This window comes from Suricata suricatta, chromosome 2, assembly GCF_006229205.1.
Source record: "Suricata suricatta isolate VVHF042 chromosome 2, meerkat_22Aug2017_6uvM2_HiC, whole genome shotgun sequence".
Lineage (NCBI taxonomy): Eukaryota > Metazoa > Chordata > Mammalia > Carnivora > Herpestidae > Suricata > Suricata suricatta.
Genome location: NC_043701.1, coordinates 69,721,102 through 69,738,674, shown reverse-complemented (window position 1 = coordinate 69,738,674; position 17,573 = coordinate 69,721,102). Strand labels below are relative to the sequence as shown.

Below are 17,573 nucleotides of genomic sequence, written 5' to 3'. Positions count from 1 at the left end.
AATATTCTGTATATATTTGAGAGGATCTGTGTTTACCTGAACTGAATGTTTTCTTCTCGTTCATAATCGTTTCATTCTTTATGGAACCTGTAAGGTATCTGGCATATGTAGGCAGTGACTGAAGTGACTCTTTGTGTGTGGTACATAATGCGAAGTACAGATTGTGTATCTGGAACTGATCTCTCCCAACTCTGACTTTGGCTGTCATTCCCATACCATAGAAAGAAGGTCAGACATCAGACAGAAGTGAACACGATATTAATGCTACAAAGCACAACTGCCTTTCGTACCAATTAGCTTTATTGGTTTTACCGCAAAGAACTAAATGTCCTGGATCAATTACAGCGATGTTGAGGCTTATCTGTTTGTACCCCAAATCAATTAATCTATTACGGAGTTCATGTTCCTGGATGTGATCTTAGGCTAAAATGAAAGAGAGAGGTTTGGGTCGGATGGAGTTGTTCGTGGACAACCTGGTCTTGAGAATAAGGTTCAATAATCTGCCCCTCAGCAGAAAGCGTAAGCAATCCAGTAATATGCAGGAATTTCAAATAAAACTAAATACAGGGAATTTATATGAGTCGATTACTGTGCCTTGAATACTTGGGATGAAAACCTACAAGGTTAAAATTCAAATGAGTACAAGGGGTTCTTGGGTGGCTTAGTCTGTTGTGCATTTGACTCTTGATTTCGGCTCAAGTCATGATCTCAAGGCTTCATGAGTTCAAGCCCTGCAGTGGGGTCCACGCTGACACTGTGAAGCCTCCTTGCAATTTTTTCTTTCTCTCTCTCTCTCTCTCTCTCTCTCTCTCTCTCTGCCCTTCCCCAGTCTCAGTCTCTCTCTCTCTCTCTCAAATAAACTTAAAAAAAAAAAACAACTTCAAACGAGTATTAGAAAAACCTCGTAGCTTAAGTTAAAATTTTTAGGAGTTGATGTTTGATTTAAATCTTTTAAAACTATTAATTTTGGGGGCACTTGGTGGTTCAGTCAGTTAGGCGGCCGACTTCGGCTCAGGTCATGATCTCACGGTTTGTTGGTTTGAGCCTCGCATCTGGCTCTGTGCTGACCGCTCAGAGCCTGGAGCCTGCTTCAAATTCTGTGTCTCAGTCTCTCTCTGCCCCTCCCCCACTCATGCTCTGTGTCTCTCTGAATAATAAGTAAAGTCATAAAAAAATAAAAAGAAAACTACTAATTTTGAATCACTTTAAAAATTAAGACTTCCTGTAAAACTATTGTGTTCTGTAATAAACATGAGCATATACATCTGTGTATATTTGAAACCAGTAACATTCGTGGTCAGCTGGGCCCAGCCTATAAAACCTGTTGGTAGTGTTGCAGAAAGCTGGAGTTCTGCCAGAAAAAGCAGGGTTGAACTGGTTCCTGCATGTGCCTGGATTCACTTCATATAAGATGGTAAAAACCTGCCAGGTCCTGGCTTTCAAACATGGTTTAGTCATGCATGTACAACCCATCTGTTGGGTGCATAAGGGATTTCCTACTCAGCCTAGCCCTGCAGCCACAAGCAAGGCCGCCGTTTCTCCCTGCCCCCACCTTTCTCCAACTCTTCCTCCCCTGCCAGGAGTTCACAGGCTCGGCAAACCAGGTGCATCTTATGGCACTCTAGGGAAATCCTGCCACAGGCACTGATGTGAAGCGGAATTATAGTCTGCTGCTGCTGCCTAAGCTTACTTTCAGCACAGTTGGAATCAGTGATTCAAACACAACGGCAAAGATTGAGTTTGCTAATAAAAAATATTTGCACTAGTACAGTTTTAACCAAACTTTAATGTAGACCTCCGTGATCTTCAACTCCTCCAAGTAATAAAGCTCTCACCTGGATGAAACTTAGCCTGGGCTTCATGCTCTCTCTGCCTCAGTCTTCCTTTCCCTCCCTCTCCTTCTCTCCCTGTCTATTCACATGTGTTTCTGCAGCATATAATTTGATCCCAAAGGTTGTAGCTAGGGATAACAGTGGGAAGTCTCCTTTGAAACCTTATTTTCCCCCCTTCCTCCTACCTTTGTGTGCCGCACACATTCTCCAGTTTGATTTCCCATGCTTCTGTCACACTGTTTTGCAGCAAGACCTTAAAAAAAATCCTGTTGGCAGTTAATACCAGGTTTGAATTAGGGGACATGGGATTTCAAGTCACAAAATTGAATACATGGATTATTGAGGTGCAAGATCCTTTACCGCCTGTTAACATGACATGCTATTTTGGCGATCTGGTGGTCTTGCACAAATTTTTATTTACGTATATACTTTTGACACATCCAAACTCCAAAAAGATCAAAATGAAGAAAAAAAAAGTGGATCTTTCTAACTGGTTGTTTATGGTTTAAAATACATTCTACTGTAAACTTAAGAACCACAGATGCAGTTATTATTATTAATTTTCTTTTTGGACAGATTTATCAGAAGTATCAAGATTTGTATACTGTGGAACCAAATAATGCACGGCAACTGGTAGAAATTGCAGCCAGGGATATTGAGAAACTTCTAAGCAACAGATCTAAAGCCCTGGTGGTGAGTTGAAATCAGCTCTGCTCATTTTATTATTTTCTATTACTTGTTTATTTTTCGTACTTTATTTTCTTCAGTATGCTTTCTTTACCTTGGAAACGATGTCCATGTAATATGTTCCTAAAAGGTGAGATATCACAGTTTCATTGTGAACCTTATTTCTAATTATTGGTTTATTTTTTTATGTTAAAGGATTATGTTACATAGGAACAGTGTATTTAGTTGGTATAGACATCTATTTATACATGTGTAAGTTGTGATGCATAATAATACTGTTTAAATCTATTATACAACATACAAGCCACAAGTATGGCCATCACCCATAAAGCTGTCTTTGTAGTATTTCCTTTTCTGATCACCACCCCCTCCTTCCCAGAGGTGGCCAATATACTAGGTATTTGATTACTTGTTTCTTTTCTTTTTAAAAATAGATGTGCCTCACTTAAGTGTGTTGGGAAAAAAGATGATTGTTCGTGTGCCTGGTTTCCAACTTTATTAAAATCATGTTGTGCTGCATATAGTTATCAGCAACTTGCTTTTTTCCCTCAACGTTATGTTTGTGTGATCTATCTGGGTTTGTGTGTGTAGCCTTCATTTGCTCTTATCCACATTTAATTAGTATTTTATGAGCAGATATCTCAGTTTGTTCACTTATTCCCTGTTGGTAAATTATTATTTGAATTATCTCCAGATGAGTGCTACTATGAATAGTACTGCTAAATTTTCTTGAACAAGTTTCCTAGTACCTACAGGTGGGCATATCTGTAGGGTGTTATATGCATGATAGAAAATTAAGGGGCACCTGGGTGGCTCATCCGGTTAAGCATCCAGCTTCAGCTCAGGTCATGAACTCATGGTTTCTGGATTTGAGCCTCGCGTCAGACTCTGTGCTGACAGCTAGCTCAGAGCCTGGAGCCTGTTTCAGATTCTGTGTCTCCCTCTCTTTCTGACCCTCCCCTGCTTGCACTGTCTCTCTCTGTCTCTCAAAAATAAATAAAAACCAGAAAAAAAATTAAAATAAAGAAAATTAATAGACTGTTGAATACTCGTAAAGTCAACTTCCCAAAAGTATGAAAATTATTTTCCAAAATTATTGTATCAATTTAGGCCTTCACTAGCTATATACAAATCTCCTTTGATCCATATTCTGGAAAATAAATGGTGATGTCATGCTTCTTTTTTTTTTAATAAAATTGTTTTAAAAGTTTATTCATTTATTTTGAGAGAGAGAGAGAGTGCAAAAATGAGGGAGCAGCAGAGAGAGGGAGAGAGAGGGAATCCAAAACAAGCTCTGTGTCCTCAGAGCAGAGCCTGGTGCAGGACTTGAACTCATGAAACTGCAAGATTGTGACCTTACCAAAGTCAAGAGTTGGACACTCAACCAACTGAGCCACTCAGGTGCCCCAGATTTCTTTTTTTTTTAAGTAGTTTATTGTCAAATTAGTTTCCATACAACACCCAGTGCTCTTCCCCACAAGTGCCAGATTTCTTAATTATAGGCAATCAAATGGGTGCAAAAAGTAGCTCTGCTTCTTATTGAGACACACATCTTGTTTTTTTTCTGTTTATTTATTTATTTTTTTAACATATGCAATTATTTTCCATCATTTACACTACAGTAGTTACAATTACACTCCAAACAGAAAAGCAAAGTAAAAAATCTAAACACCAACTTCTGTTTCATGTAATTAGACTTATACAGAAATTAGAAGGTTATGTAACAACGAGAGTTAATCACCTAATTTCACAGCTATCTGAAGTGGCAGTCGTTATATAGCAGCTTATCTATGATACATTCAAGATACATGATACAATTTATTACTTGCCCATAAGCTACAACACAGCCTGCTTAATACCTTTCCTTAAATTCCACCTCTATAGAGGTCCATGCAAAAAAGTAGCTACCTTTTATACAGGAAATGGATGATTAAGTCTTTGGTGTTGTAAAAGCAACTTCATTTAAACATAACCACCCCCACCACCAAAAAAAGAAGAGGAAAAAAAAAGTAACGAAAATAATAAGGGAAAAACCCAAGACACACTTTCTAGGGGAAAAAAACCAAAAAAACCAAAAACCAAAAAAACAAAAAAAACAGCATGTAATTTCTGTCCTTGACAGATGTATTAAATAAGCAAACACCACCAACAAGCAAAACATGTACTACAACGAAAAACATTAAAAAAAAAAAAGACAACCCTCACACATGCATAAATGAAAGATTGCACACAAAGAACTCACATCTTTTCAAGCTTCAATAGTAAATATTCTGCTACTATGTATTAAATACTGCATGGTTTGCCCAAGCTAAGATGAAACCACATCATGAGTCAATTAGCATTTTGCATTTTTTTCATTATCTACTCAAAGTCATGCCTGCTGCACCTCTAAACGTTTTATTAAATCCAATTATACAGCAAACACTCCCAAAATAAACTTAGATTGTATTGCAGTTTCACTTAACAGTATATAAAATGCTGTGTTGTGACAGGTATCAACTATCCATTAGATACTGAATCAATTTTTCTTAAGCACTACTAACTGCCTGCTTTTCTTGAAGCTAGATCATTCTGAAAATTTCCCGTTAGACCTATGAGTGCGAACATTTGGTATCTGTCCTTCTCTGCCTGACTTATTTCGCTTAGCATGACACCCTCAAGGTTCATCCACTTTCCTACAAATGGCCATATTTTTCTTTCTCATTGCCATGTAGTACTCCATTGTGTATATACACCACATCTTCTTGATCCACTCATCAGGTGATGGACATTTTGTTTTATATCCGTTCATCATTTTTGTTTCTTCAGTGAAATATCTATTCATATCTCTTGTGCATCTTAATTCTTTATATTAATGTGTAGCTTATGTATTCTTGATGGTCATTCATTTAAGTTATATGTAACACAAATATCTATTTAAAAAAAAGAATTTTTTTGCATTTATTTATTTTTGGGAGAGACCGAGAGAGAGAGAGAATGCGAGTTGGGGAGGAGCAGAGAGAGAGAGGGAGACACAGAATCTGAAGCAGGCTCCAAGCTCTGAGCTATAAGCACAGAGCCTGACATGGGGCTCAAACTGATGAGCTATGAGATTATGACCTGAGCTGAAGTCGGATGCTTAACTGACTGAGCCACCCAGACAAACCAGATATCTTTTTGTAAATTGATTGTGACTTATCTTTTCATTGTCCTTATGGTATATATTTTGATAAAATAAGTTCTTATTGTTATTGTAGTCTAAGTCATCTTTTAAACAGTTATTTGTATATTAGGGCATATGTTTTAAGAAATCCTTCCCTATATTGAGATTATAAACATTTGTGATATATTCCATTCTAAAAAATTCTTTCATATTTATTTATTCCACCTAACTACCAACTAATGTCAGTATATAATGTTAGGTTGCATGTTGAATTAAATGTTTTTCTAACCAATTTTCCCCGGGCCATTTGTTAGTTTGCATTATCCCAGTAAGATCCAATCAGCAAACTAGATAGCTGGTAAGCCAGTCCCAAACCAGATTCTTCTTCAGAAGGATCTTGAAGGTTCTGGAACCTTCACATTTAATCAAAGTTTGAGATTTATCATATTATTAGCCAAGAAAATCTTTACTGGGATTTTGATTGATATTGCATTGACTCACACCAAATTGGGAAGATTGATATCATTATGATATTTTGTCTTTTTATTTATAAATGTTATTCATTCCATTGAGCACATTCTTATTCCATTCAATAAAGTTTTAAAATTTCTTTGTGAGGTTACTGTACATCTTCTGTTAGCGCTAATGCTCGAATTTATGCTTAGCTTCTCTTACGCTACAAATCACAGCACATTACAAGTATTATCCCAGGACAACCCTGAATTTCCTGTTTACTTATCACCCACAGTTAAGATCTTTAGTTTACACTATCTATTTTATGTATATCTTGGCACTCAGAAATTTTGGCTGCTTTTTTGGCACTTATAAATCTTTATGTTTCTTAAAATGCCCAGGATCTTGTTGTAATATAACAGGAGGGTTCTTTGGAATATTTGAAATGCCACATTGCCAGAATTTGAAACATTTAATTTTTAAGAAATATGTAAGTGAGTTATTCATGGTAAAATAAGCTTTCATTACTGGAAGATTCAAAGTGTTATTATTATCTTCAGTTTTGGGTATGTGAATACCATTTTCAAGCATCATTTATAAATGTAAAGTGTGTTTTCAATGAAAGTTTGACAAAAGTACGATATGTACTTTTTACTTGTGATTAATATTTACTCTAGGACAGCTGAAAATGATTCCAATTATATTGATTTTTATCAGCTTACATTTTTCCTGCAAGTGTAAGAAGCAGATGATCTGGACATCAAAGTCTCATGAAAAAAGGTCATAGAATGAAATAGGATGTATCTCACCTTAATTGGATTAAAATGGGATCCATTGAGACTTCCTTTTGTCATTTAGAATCCGAAGCTCTAGACACCTGGTACATGACTTGAGTCCTGTGGGGGATTGTTGACTCTCCTACATGCATGAAAGGCAGAATCTAGAAATCACAGTGGCTAATTAAATGTGGAATTAGTTAGATTTTATGTCAGAGAGAAAGAGTCATGTTTGTTTTCAAACTAAATCTTTTATTTAACTTTTTTGATTCCACAACAACAGAAAGCACATTATAGCAAAGGGAAATGTTTTGAGACTAATTGACAAACAGGTGCTGCATTGTACTGTCAGTGAATGCAAGGTGGCATTATTAATTAACTTCTATTTTTGTTGTAGGCTTATAGTCAAGGAGACTTCTTGACTAAAAGAGCTTTAATTTGTCTGGGTGGGTTGCCAATATAATTCCACATGTAAATATACTGGAAAAAATGAATATACAAATTTGAAAGATATAATAAAGTTTAGTACTAGTTAGACCTTATGAGGAGTGTTTCCTAAGTAGTATAATCTATTTATTTCTCATAATAATATTAAGCTCTAGACATCATTATTAGTCTCACTTTTCAATAAGAAAATAGGGGCTTTGAGAAATCACCTAACTTGCTCAAGAAAATTTAATAACTAATGTATGCTGATGCTTCTTAAATTTTAATGAGCATTTACTTCACCTGTGGCTCTTCTTAACGTGTACATGTTTATTCAGGAGATCTGGCCGGACATACTACATTTCTAATGAGCTCTCAGTTGATGCTAAGGTTTCTGGTACAAGAACTATACTCTGAGTTAGCAAGAATGTGAGAGCATTCAAATTCATGTGTGTCTGACTTCCAGATCTGCATTCTTACCTACTACATAAATATATCCTTTGGCCTGAAAGAAGTGTATAATCATAAAGAGGAAGAAATGAAGGCCAAGAAGTATGCTATAAATTACTGTTCATTCAGATTGATGAAGAATTGGATATTTAGTTGGTATTCTGGAAAGCTATTTTTAGTGACTTCTAGACATTTAGCCATCTTTAGAAAATAATACAGTATTGGAAGCATTTTCTTTTTTTTCTTTGGGAAAAAATTTAAATCTTTATTTTTCAGTATCAAGATTAACAACATAAGAGATCTTTGAGAATATGTTATAAATATAAAATACATGAAAAAAAAAGTAAATTGAACTGGATGTTTTCTCATATATCTACTAAAGAAATTGCCTAACAGCTTAAAGTTAATAATTTGGTATTTATTTTAGAGGAAATGAACAGCTGGAGTCCATCTTTCCTCCCTCCCTTCCTTCCTCTATATATTTATTTTAGTGGAATAATTAATTTTCAATATCTGCGATAAATTTGTTATGCATGCATGTACACAAATTTTATGGTTTTGAACATTACATTTTAAATTCTGTTACAAACTGTTGATTTAGAACTAAATTGCAACTTACTCCTTTTTGTTTATCTTGCTTTTGTTCATGCTTTGACTCTACACTACTTCTACCAATATTTTCTTTTTCTCAATTTCAGCATTGATTTTGACTTTTTATTCAAACTCATTTTATGCCGTGGTCTTTTTATCTGTTCCATCAACCAACCTTAGAGCCAAAAGAGAAAGCAGTATAAAAATTTTTAGTTGCTTGGGCCCTAAAACTCTCTCTTTTATAGCAAAATAGACTTTTGGATTTAAAGAGTTGTTTTTTTGATTTTGTTGTGTCTTTGTGACTACAAACATGGGTCTGATGATTGATATTCATGAGGCTCTTGTAGAAATCCTAAGAAGTAGGCATGTTAACTATCTACTTGTTTTTATTTTATAAATGAGGAAAGTCAGACAGGACCAGCATTCTTGTTCAAGGCTTGTATAGATAACATGAAGTGGTGGTGAATTCAATTTGAGGATATCAGTCTACAGTTTTTCCCCTCCAGCCCAGCCCACACTGGTTATTTAAACCATTTTATTTCTAAGAGTATCTACTAAATGACTGTTTTTGTGACATTTGTTACATCAATGTCTCAGAAAATGGCTTAGTGTGATGATTATCCTGCTAACAGTACTGGATTATTCTTAGAGAGTCTCAAATCAAAGAATGTTTTTACAAGCAACAACCACCCTCACCCAACCTCTTCATCCCCCAAAGACCCCAAACCACAACAAATCAGCCTGATGTAGGCTGAAAAATCTGCAGCTGTACATGAATAGTTCATGGGAGAACGCTCTTCAGAGAAATGATCCAACTTCCAGTGGTGTAGTCTCAAACGTGGATGTGAATGAAATTATTGGTTTCATGGTTCACCAGTCTGCCCAGGCCAAGGACATCTGCTGAATCAATGAAGGTTTCCAGACATTTTGCTCAAAGAAAATAGGATCAAGGTTATAATATTGAATTTCTGTAGTGACACTTTTCCAATTAGGGTGTATCTTGTCTCCCTCTGGTGTCCTGGTAACTTTAATTAAAATTACTTCCAATTTGTTGTAAAGCTTTAAATACTGTAATATGTCCAGCCCTTTTTTCAACCTTGTTATTGAGTTTAAGATTAGATAATGAAAAGAAGAAAATGCAAATGTTTTGAATGACTATTGAAGTAGGGTTTTTTCCTGGAAAGATGAGATCCTTGTTGTTTGACCAAGTTGTTTCTTTTCATTTCTTTGAACCTATAATTCTGTCTCTTTCATGTTTCTGAGAAATGCCTCTAGGGTTTGCTAAAAATGCTGATTCTTGGCCTTTAACTCAAGAAAGTTTAACTTGGAAATACAGGAAGACATCTCAGAAAAATTCATCCAAAGAAATTGTAAAGAAATTCAGAAAGAAATATGAAAATTTTCAGAGATTCAAAGAAGAATAAAACATGTATTGTATTTGGGTATTGGGAGTTATTAGTTTGCTTTTGTCAGAACAGACACATTAGAATGTATTGGAACTGAATAAAGACAATAATTCTAAAAAGTGGTTAGGAAGTGAGAGATTGGCAAGAAATTTGCATTTTCATGGAATTTGGTAGGACAGTGAAAGAGAAACTTGGAGTACTGTTAAAGACTTTGTGTTTCTTTTCTGACTGGTTTTGAGAATGGAGGACATAAAACCATGTTTATAGACAGAAGGGAAGGAATCTATGACATTTTAAAATAAGAAAAAAAAAATCTGAATGTTGAAGGTTGATTCCAGAAAAGCAGGCACAGAGAAGATCAGAGTCATGCAATTTATCTTTGAAAAGATACTGGTAATTTTCACTTGAGACCAAAGGAATATTAAATATAAATAGAGACTTTGCAGATAGAGAAAATCTGAAAGTCCTACTGGATGACTACTTCTCCTGGTAACGTAGAAATTAATATTTTATGAAAAGAATAAAGGGGCTGTAGAAGTCTTGAGAACCTTACTAAAGATTCGGGGCATTAGAGTAAGAAAAAATGAAGAGAGTCTGCTGTGGGTAAGTGAAATGGCTGATAAATAAAACCTGGGGCCTTCCTAACATTGAGAAAAAACAGAAGGTATAAAATACCTTCATATTCTAAAAATGAGCTCCTGAGCCACATATGAGTTTAAAAGAGCCCTCTGAAATGTGTGTGTGTGTGTGTATTTTGACCATTAGTCCAAAATCTATCTTGAGGTTATAAATTTATCCAGATTGAGGAGAATACAAGAAAGTACTTTGGAAAAAGCATGGCATGTACTGTTACTGTGTTCCCAGTAGAAAAATGTGCTTACTCTTCTTTTTAGTGTTAGTATAAATGTCTTGGAGAGGATTACTTCGATTGCTCATGTATATTGCTTTGAATCTGATTGGTAAACGAACTGGGTAGTCTACTGTTTGTCTTGCAAAGTTGAGATTACTTGTATTTATTTGGATTTGATACATGCCTCTGTTTGCTAATAAAGAAGTGCTGAGGCTAGACACACCAGCCTGGTGGCTGAGCAGCGAGATATGTCTTCATTAGGCATAAGCTCACACATACATGTCAAAGCTGAGGTGGGCCTAATGGGACAGAGCTGGTCTTTGACTCAATCCATTTGGGCTTCCTGCCAGGGCCAAAGCCAGTTTAGCAGGAAAAGGGTAGATGTACACTCTTGGATAGGCTGAGGGGTAGAGGTATAAATGAAAGACAGAAGTGTGGCCATGCAGTTGTATGAATTGCATTGCTTCAAACAATGCAGAAAGCACCCTAAGAGGGAAACAAGTCTGTGTTGAACACTTATAACTCCCAGACAGGACCAACACATAATTAGAGTCAAGAAAGGGCTTCCCATTGCCAACTTCTCATGGTGCTGTTGCTAAAATCAGCACCTGTGAGCCGGTAAGCAGGGGTCCAGATGGGATCAGGAGGAATAGCTCAGAGAATGGAAATAGAAATCTCCCACACTCCTTAACCTGAAAGTTTCTCATCCTGAACCACAACCAAGCCAGTAATGGGATTACAAATTCATTTCATTTCATTTCAATTAATTAATTTATAACTGGTCCCTTTTGTGTTTTTTTTCCATTTATTTATTTAAATTCAAGTTAGTTAGCATATGGTGTATTATTGGCATTAGAAGGAGAATCCAGTGATTCACCATGTTCATATAACATGCAGTGCTCATACCAAGTACCCTCTTTTTTAAAAAATTTTTTTAAGTTTAATTTTTATTTTGAGAGAGACAGAGGGAGCAGGAGAGGGGTAGAGAGAGAGATCCCAAGCAGGCTCTGCACTGTCAGCACACAGCCTGATGTGGGCCTTGAACTAATGAGCCAGGAGATCATGGCCTGAGCTGAAATGAAGAGTGGACCGTTAACCAACTGAGCCACCTGGGAGCCCCTCAACAAGTGCCTTCCCTATTGCACATCACCCGTTTAGCCAATCCCCCCACCCGCCTCCTCTCTAGCAATCTTCAGTTTGTTCTCTGTCTTTAAGAGTCTCTTATGGTTTGCCTCCTTCTGTTTTTATCTGATTTTTTCTTCCCTTCCCTTATGTTCATCTGTTGTGTTTCTTAAATTACACATGAGTGAAACCATATGATATTTGTCTTTCTCTGACTGACTTATTTTGTTGAGCATAATAATTCACTCTAGTTCCATCCATGTTGCTGCAAATGGCAAGATTTCATTCTTTTTAATCGTTGAGTAGTATTCCGCTATACATATGTGTGTGTGTGTGTGTGTACACATGTAAATGTTTTAAGTTAAACTTAGATTTTTTAATTATTAAAACTTTTTTTAATGTTTATTCCTGAGAGAGAGATACAGAGTATGAGTGGGGGAGGGGCAGAGCTAGAAAGGGAGACACAAAATCAGAAGCAGGCTCCAGGCTCCAAGCTGTCAGCACAGAACCCAACACTGGGCTCGAACTCATGAACTGTGAGATCATGACCTGAGCTGAAGTCGGACGCTTAACCGACTATGCCACCCAGGTACACCTTAGACTTTTAATTGTTAACCTAGATTAGATACGTTACTTCAGTAGCTGAGATCATTTTTAGGTATCAAAGTTGTATATACAATGCTGAATGGAAAAGTTATAGAAACTCTATGGCTTAAAATTATGTTCAAACATGATTTAATAGACAAGTTAATTAATGGGAGATTTAAACAATTTCTCATATAACAAGAAACCTGGAGGTAGGTAGCTTAAGAGATTTCCAGAAGTCCCATTCTATCATTTTTTTTGTCGATCTCACTTGGTAAACCCTGGTTGCAAGAGGGAATAAGAAGTGTGGTACCCTTGATTAAAATGTACATTCAGCCAGCTGGTACCTACATCAAGACCTTTTCAAGAAGTAGTGTATGTTAGGGAAAAGTGTCTAGAGAACATTCATTTTATTTTATTTTTTTCCATTTTATTTATTTTAACATGAGTGTGTGAACTGGGTAGAGGCGCAGAAGGTGAGAGAGAGAGAGAGGGTCAGGGTGGAGCCTGACCCAGGGCTCCATCCCATGACCCTGGGATCATGACCTGAGCCAAAATCAAGAGTCGAATGCTCAACTGATTGAGCCACTCATGTTCCCCCAAGAAAAATCATTTTAAAGAAGAAGAGGAAAGGGAAGAAAACATTGCTTGTATGTATGTACATACATATGTATGTATGTATGTAGAGTCCTAGTCCTTCAATATAATGATTGTATGCACAAGCAGATCAGCTTTCTCCAGTAAGGCTTGGAATAATATGAGGAGGAGTAGATGAAACAACTATCAAATCCATCTCGCTTTGAGGATTGGCAGAATATATTCTGTAAACATCAAGGTTACTTAAGAAGTAGTCAACAGTAGTTGAAATATTTGAAGGCATGAACTAAAATATGTAAGGTCTCATAATGGGCAAGAATTATGGTTTCAAGGGAGTAGACATTTTCATGTGGATAAAGTATAAGTTTATAGGGAACATTGGAGAAATAAATTGTGGTAAATAATGGAAATTTGAGAAATTGACAATTGTAGTGATAACAAGGTTGAGGCATGAGGGAGTGAACAGGTTACTTAGATGGAAAAGTGTGAAGGTATTTAGAGTTTTAATAGTGATAAACAAAGTGATAATTAGCACTTACTGAATGTCTGCTCTGGTCCTTTCCAAACACTGTGGTATTCACTTCCATACTTTTCTAACACAGTTTATGTTCTGCAAAATTGGTATAATTGTTTTCATTTTATAGATGAGAAATTGAAAGTTCAGAGAATTTAAAAGTTTTGTTCAGGGGCACCTGGATGGCTCAGTTAGTCATGCAGACGACTTTGGCTCAAGTCATGATCTCATGGTCCATGAGTTCGAGCCCTGTGTCTGGCTCTGTGATGACAGCTCAGATCCTCAGATCCTAGAGCCTGCTTTGGATTCTTTGTCTCCTCTTTCTGGCTATCCAGCTTGTGCATACTCACTTGCTCACTCGCGCTCTCTCTCTCTTTCAAAAATAAATAAACAAAAAATTGTTTCATTTTACACCTCTGGAAAAGAATTCAAACTCCCCTAAGTATATCTACAAAATACTTGACATTTCCCCTGTGCCTTTTATTATTTTAAAAACTAACAACATTAACTCATTTAGCCATCATAGTATGTCAGCTGAAACTCAGAAAAAATTAATGGTCTTGGGGTGCCTAGCTGGCTCAGTTAAGCATCAGAACTCTTGATCTGAAGGTTGTGAGTTCAAGTCCTGCACTGGGCACTGTGCTGCATATGAAGCCTACTTAAAAAAATTTTTTTAATTAAAAAAAATAAATAAAAAGTAAGTAAGTAAAGATTTTGACCAAGTCTTCTATAGAGTAAGATGGGCTTGAGTTCTTGTTTTTGGGTTATATAGCTTTCAGGTCTATGTACCATATTTCTCATCTCTATGACATCTCAATAATCCTAGCCAAAATATATTTATGTGTCACTTTTCCAGTCAACTTATGTCTCTGTAAAGGTGACATTATACCTTGAATGGGGTCTCATGGTACCTTTAGATCTAACTACAGTAAAGTCAGCATCTTCATCTATTTTTCTTTTTTTTTTTTTTGCCCTGTAGCATCTAACACATACCTAGAGCATAATTTATCTACTAAATAAAATACAGACATTCATAACCTGCAGAATGTCTTCCCAATTAATGTATTTTCAATAGAATGACTCCAATTTTGAAATCCAGTTTTCACAGGGTGGACAGATTTTTCAGTGAGATATTTCTATTTCTTGGTTTCTTTTTTGCTGATGCCTTTTAGACAACTATTTATATTTATGGCCTCCCAACTCAATATTTTTAAAATAATGTGATATCAGGGAAGAGTCTTGATTTACATTCCAAATGCAGTTAGTAGCATATCAGAATCCTGTGTAAATGTTTTGAAGAGCAGGCCAGGTGCCAACCAAGGAGAGGTACATGTTTTCTGTTGGCACTGACAGGCCAAGGAGGGCTGATTATCTGTTAACAGTCTTATTTATCTTTTCATCTGGAAGTGGTGTGTCTAGCACTTTCCACTCTAGGAGTTTCTTACATTTGTCAGTGCACTTTGGCATTTTATAACTGCATGATATGTATTGTTTAATTAGGTTTTAAAAAGTTGATTGGGGGTGTGGATGTATTTTTTTTCATTCAGCATAATAAATGATAGACAATCAGAATTTTCACTCTACATATCGGATTTTTCTGAATTAGACTACTGGCTTCAGTGGTGATGCCTGTATTTCTTGATGCCATTCTTTTTAATGTGCCAAATGAAAATGTTGAGTTAGGCCACCACAGTTCCTGTCTCAGATTACATGCTTTAGGAGCATCTTTATGGATTTTTAAATCTAACATAATTAACAACGATAGGAATTTGGGACCAAATAGAAGGGATGGGAAACACTAAGTGCTGTGTTTCGGAACTCTTAAGTTACACAAGGAGGGAAACAGATCCATACACCTGTGACTGTGCTACTCTGTACCACACTCAGTGTTTTAATTTGTACTGTATGCTGTTCTGATTAATATGTTATTTAAAGGTTAGCGATGAAGTGATTTGAAGCAACACTTTCTGTCGTAAATTTATAGGTGTTAGTGTTCTCTCTCTCCCCCTTTCGGTGCACTAAGTGACTGTCTAAACGAAGACAGTTTTGAAAAAGATAGTTGCCAAATATACCTTTAATATACCGAGCAAAATTAATGGTATATATAGGTATATAGCTAATTCTTTAGCAGAAGGTGTCCAAACAGGAAGGTTTTGGACAACAGTAATAGTCTCTTTACAGTAAATGAAATGTCTCTGGAAATATGATTTTCATAGTTTTAGTTGACTTAATTTTGTAGGATCTGAAAGTGACATTTAAAGTACCAATAAGAGGGGTGCCTGGGTGACTCAGTTGGCTAAATGTCTGACTTCGGCTCAGATCGTATTCTTATGGTTTGTGAGTTTGAGCCCCACATCGGGCTCTCTGCTGTCAGCTCGGAGCTCACTTCACATCCTCTGCTCTTCCCTGCTCTTTCTCTCTCAAACATAAAAACTTAAAAAAAAAAAAAAAAAAAAAAAAAGAAGAAGCATCAATAAGAACCTTACTCTACCCACAATTTGACCAAAGTCATATGTACTCTAATAGCATAGCACTTGAAAATATCAGTGTGGAAAGGAGTGTTGGGTTTGTTGATTGCATTTATCGAATGAGAATATGATGCAAGTTGTGACCTGCAAAGCCCATATAGGTAGAAAAGACTACATAATTTGTCTTTCCAGTGCAAAATGAAAATGTGAGGCCTTGATTAGAAAGTGATTAAGAATTTTAAGATGGCAGCAGTAGAGTGTTAAACCAGTTGTGGGGGCCACCTGGGCAAAGGGCCCATCCCACTGCACAGGTGGCACACTCATGAACCTGGCCAGCCCTTGCACACAGGTGATTCACTAGTGGCATAACTGAAACTGGACATGGGTTTCATCCAGTGCTGTTCCTACAATGATAGCTATCCATCTTTACCTGGTGACTTGAGAGTTTATGAATCTTATGACGATTGTTAAAAGATAATCTCAAAGTGATGCAAAAACCAAACCAAACCACAACAAAACATTTTTATTTCTATTTTTGTTTTACAAAATTGTAAACTTGTCCCAGGAGCAGGATAGAAATGCTCTGATCTAAATGTGTTAGCGTAGTGTTTTGTATAAAAATCAACACAGAGAAAACAGGCTAATCTAAGGCCACCCTCTTTGATTCATAGAATCCGTAGCTGGAACTTGTAGCATGTCATCCATTTGAAGAGAATCTGATCAAGTCGTGTTTAGTATAAACCCTGTTTTAGCCATGTATAGGATGGAACTTAGGACGTGGGGGCGTGGTCTGATGCCTAAAGGTTTTTACCTTTGTGTTTCTTAATATGGTGATGTTTACTTTGGATTTTTACCGTTAATCCCTTATTATCCTATAACAAGTTATATAACCTCTACCACCTTCTTGGTGAATTCATTTTCTAGCTTTTACTAACATGTAGGCAGAAGCCCTTGATGAGAGAGGCAGTGCTCTCCCAGCTTCTTTGTTTTTTAAATCTATTCTCCACCATCTTTTAGAGTTTATAAAACCAAGGAATACATTTGCAAAGATGAGCTGTCTCTGTCTTCCTTAAAATTCCCTGATACAATTTACCATTAGAATGATGAAAAGCTCTGTTAATTTAATGAAAGTATCATGGAACTATAAATCTTGAAGGAATTTTGCGAGTTAATTTTTCTGGCCTTATCCTTTCTCCTTTCAGGCAAGTGAATGTCTAAATCACCAAAGTTAAGGGAGGGTATTGTTTTCTTTCTCAGATATTTTTGGTGATGAAACTTCCACAGTTGTAATACTCTATTATTGCCACTTAGCTTGATTTTCAAGAAATTATTTAAAACATCCACATCTTTGTCTAATTTAAAACTATTTTGTTTTCTTTTCTCTGTGTGTATTAAATTTCAGTTGGCATTATCCTTACAAGAATATCTCATTGTGTGTGAGTGAGTGTGTGTGTGTGTGTGTATGTGTTGGGGGTATTGAGGATGGTAAGAACCATCAACTCATCATAGCTTAGCGTTCTTAGCAACAATGATTCTCAGTTGCTGAGTAGTCTTTATTGGCAGGCATTATGTTCATTTGTCACATGTCAACAAATTTAAGCTCCAGAACAACCTTACCTGGTAGGTACATTATCATGTCTGGAGATTAGAGGCGTTACCGAACACCACCAAAGC

At 36.3% G+C, this 17,573-nt stretch overlaps 1 protein-coding gene across 1 annotated transcript in view; it reads left to right on the top strand.

The window, feature by feature from the left end:
• Window positions 1–17,573, top strand: part of CACNA2D1 (calcium voltage-gated channel auxiliary subunit alpha2delta 1) — a 446,724-nt gene that overhangs the window by 79,824 nt on the left and 349,327 nt on the right. Inside the window, exon 4 of the mRNA XM_029928178.1 lies at window positions 2,409–2,525. Within this exon, the coding sequence (XP_029784038.1) occupies window positions 2,409–2,525 (117 nt within the window). The remainder of the gene's footprint in view (window positions 1–2,408; window positions 2,526–17,573) is intronic.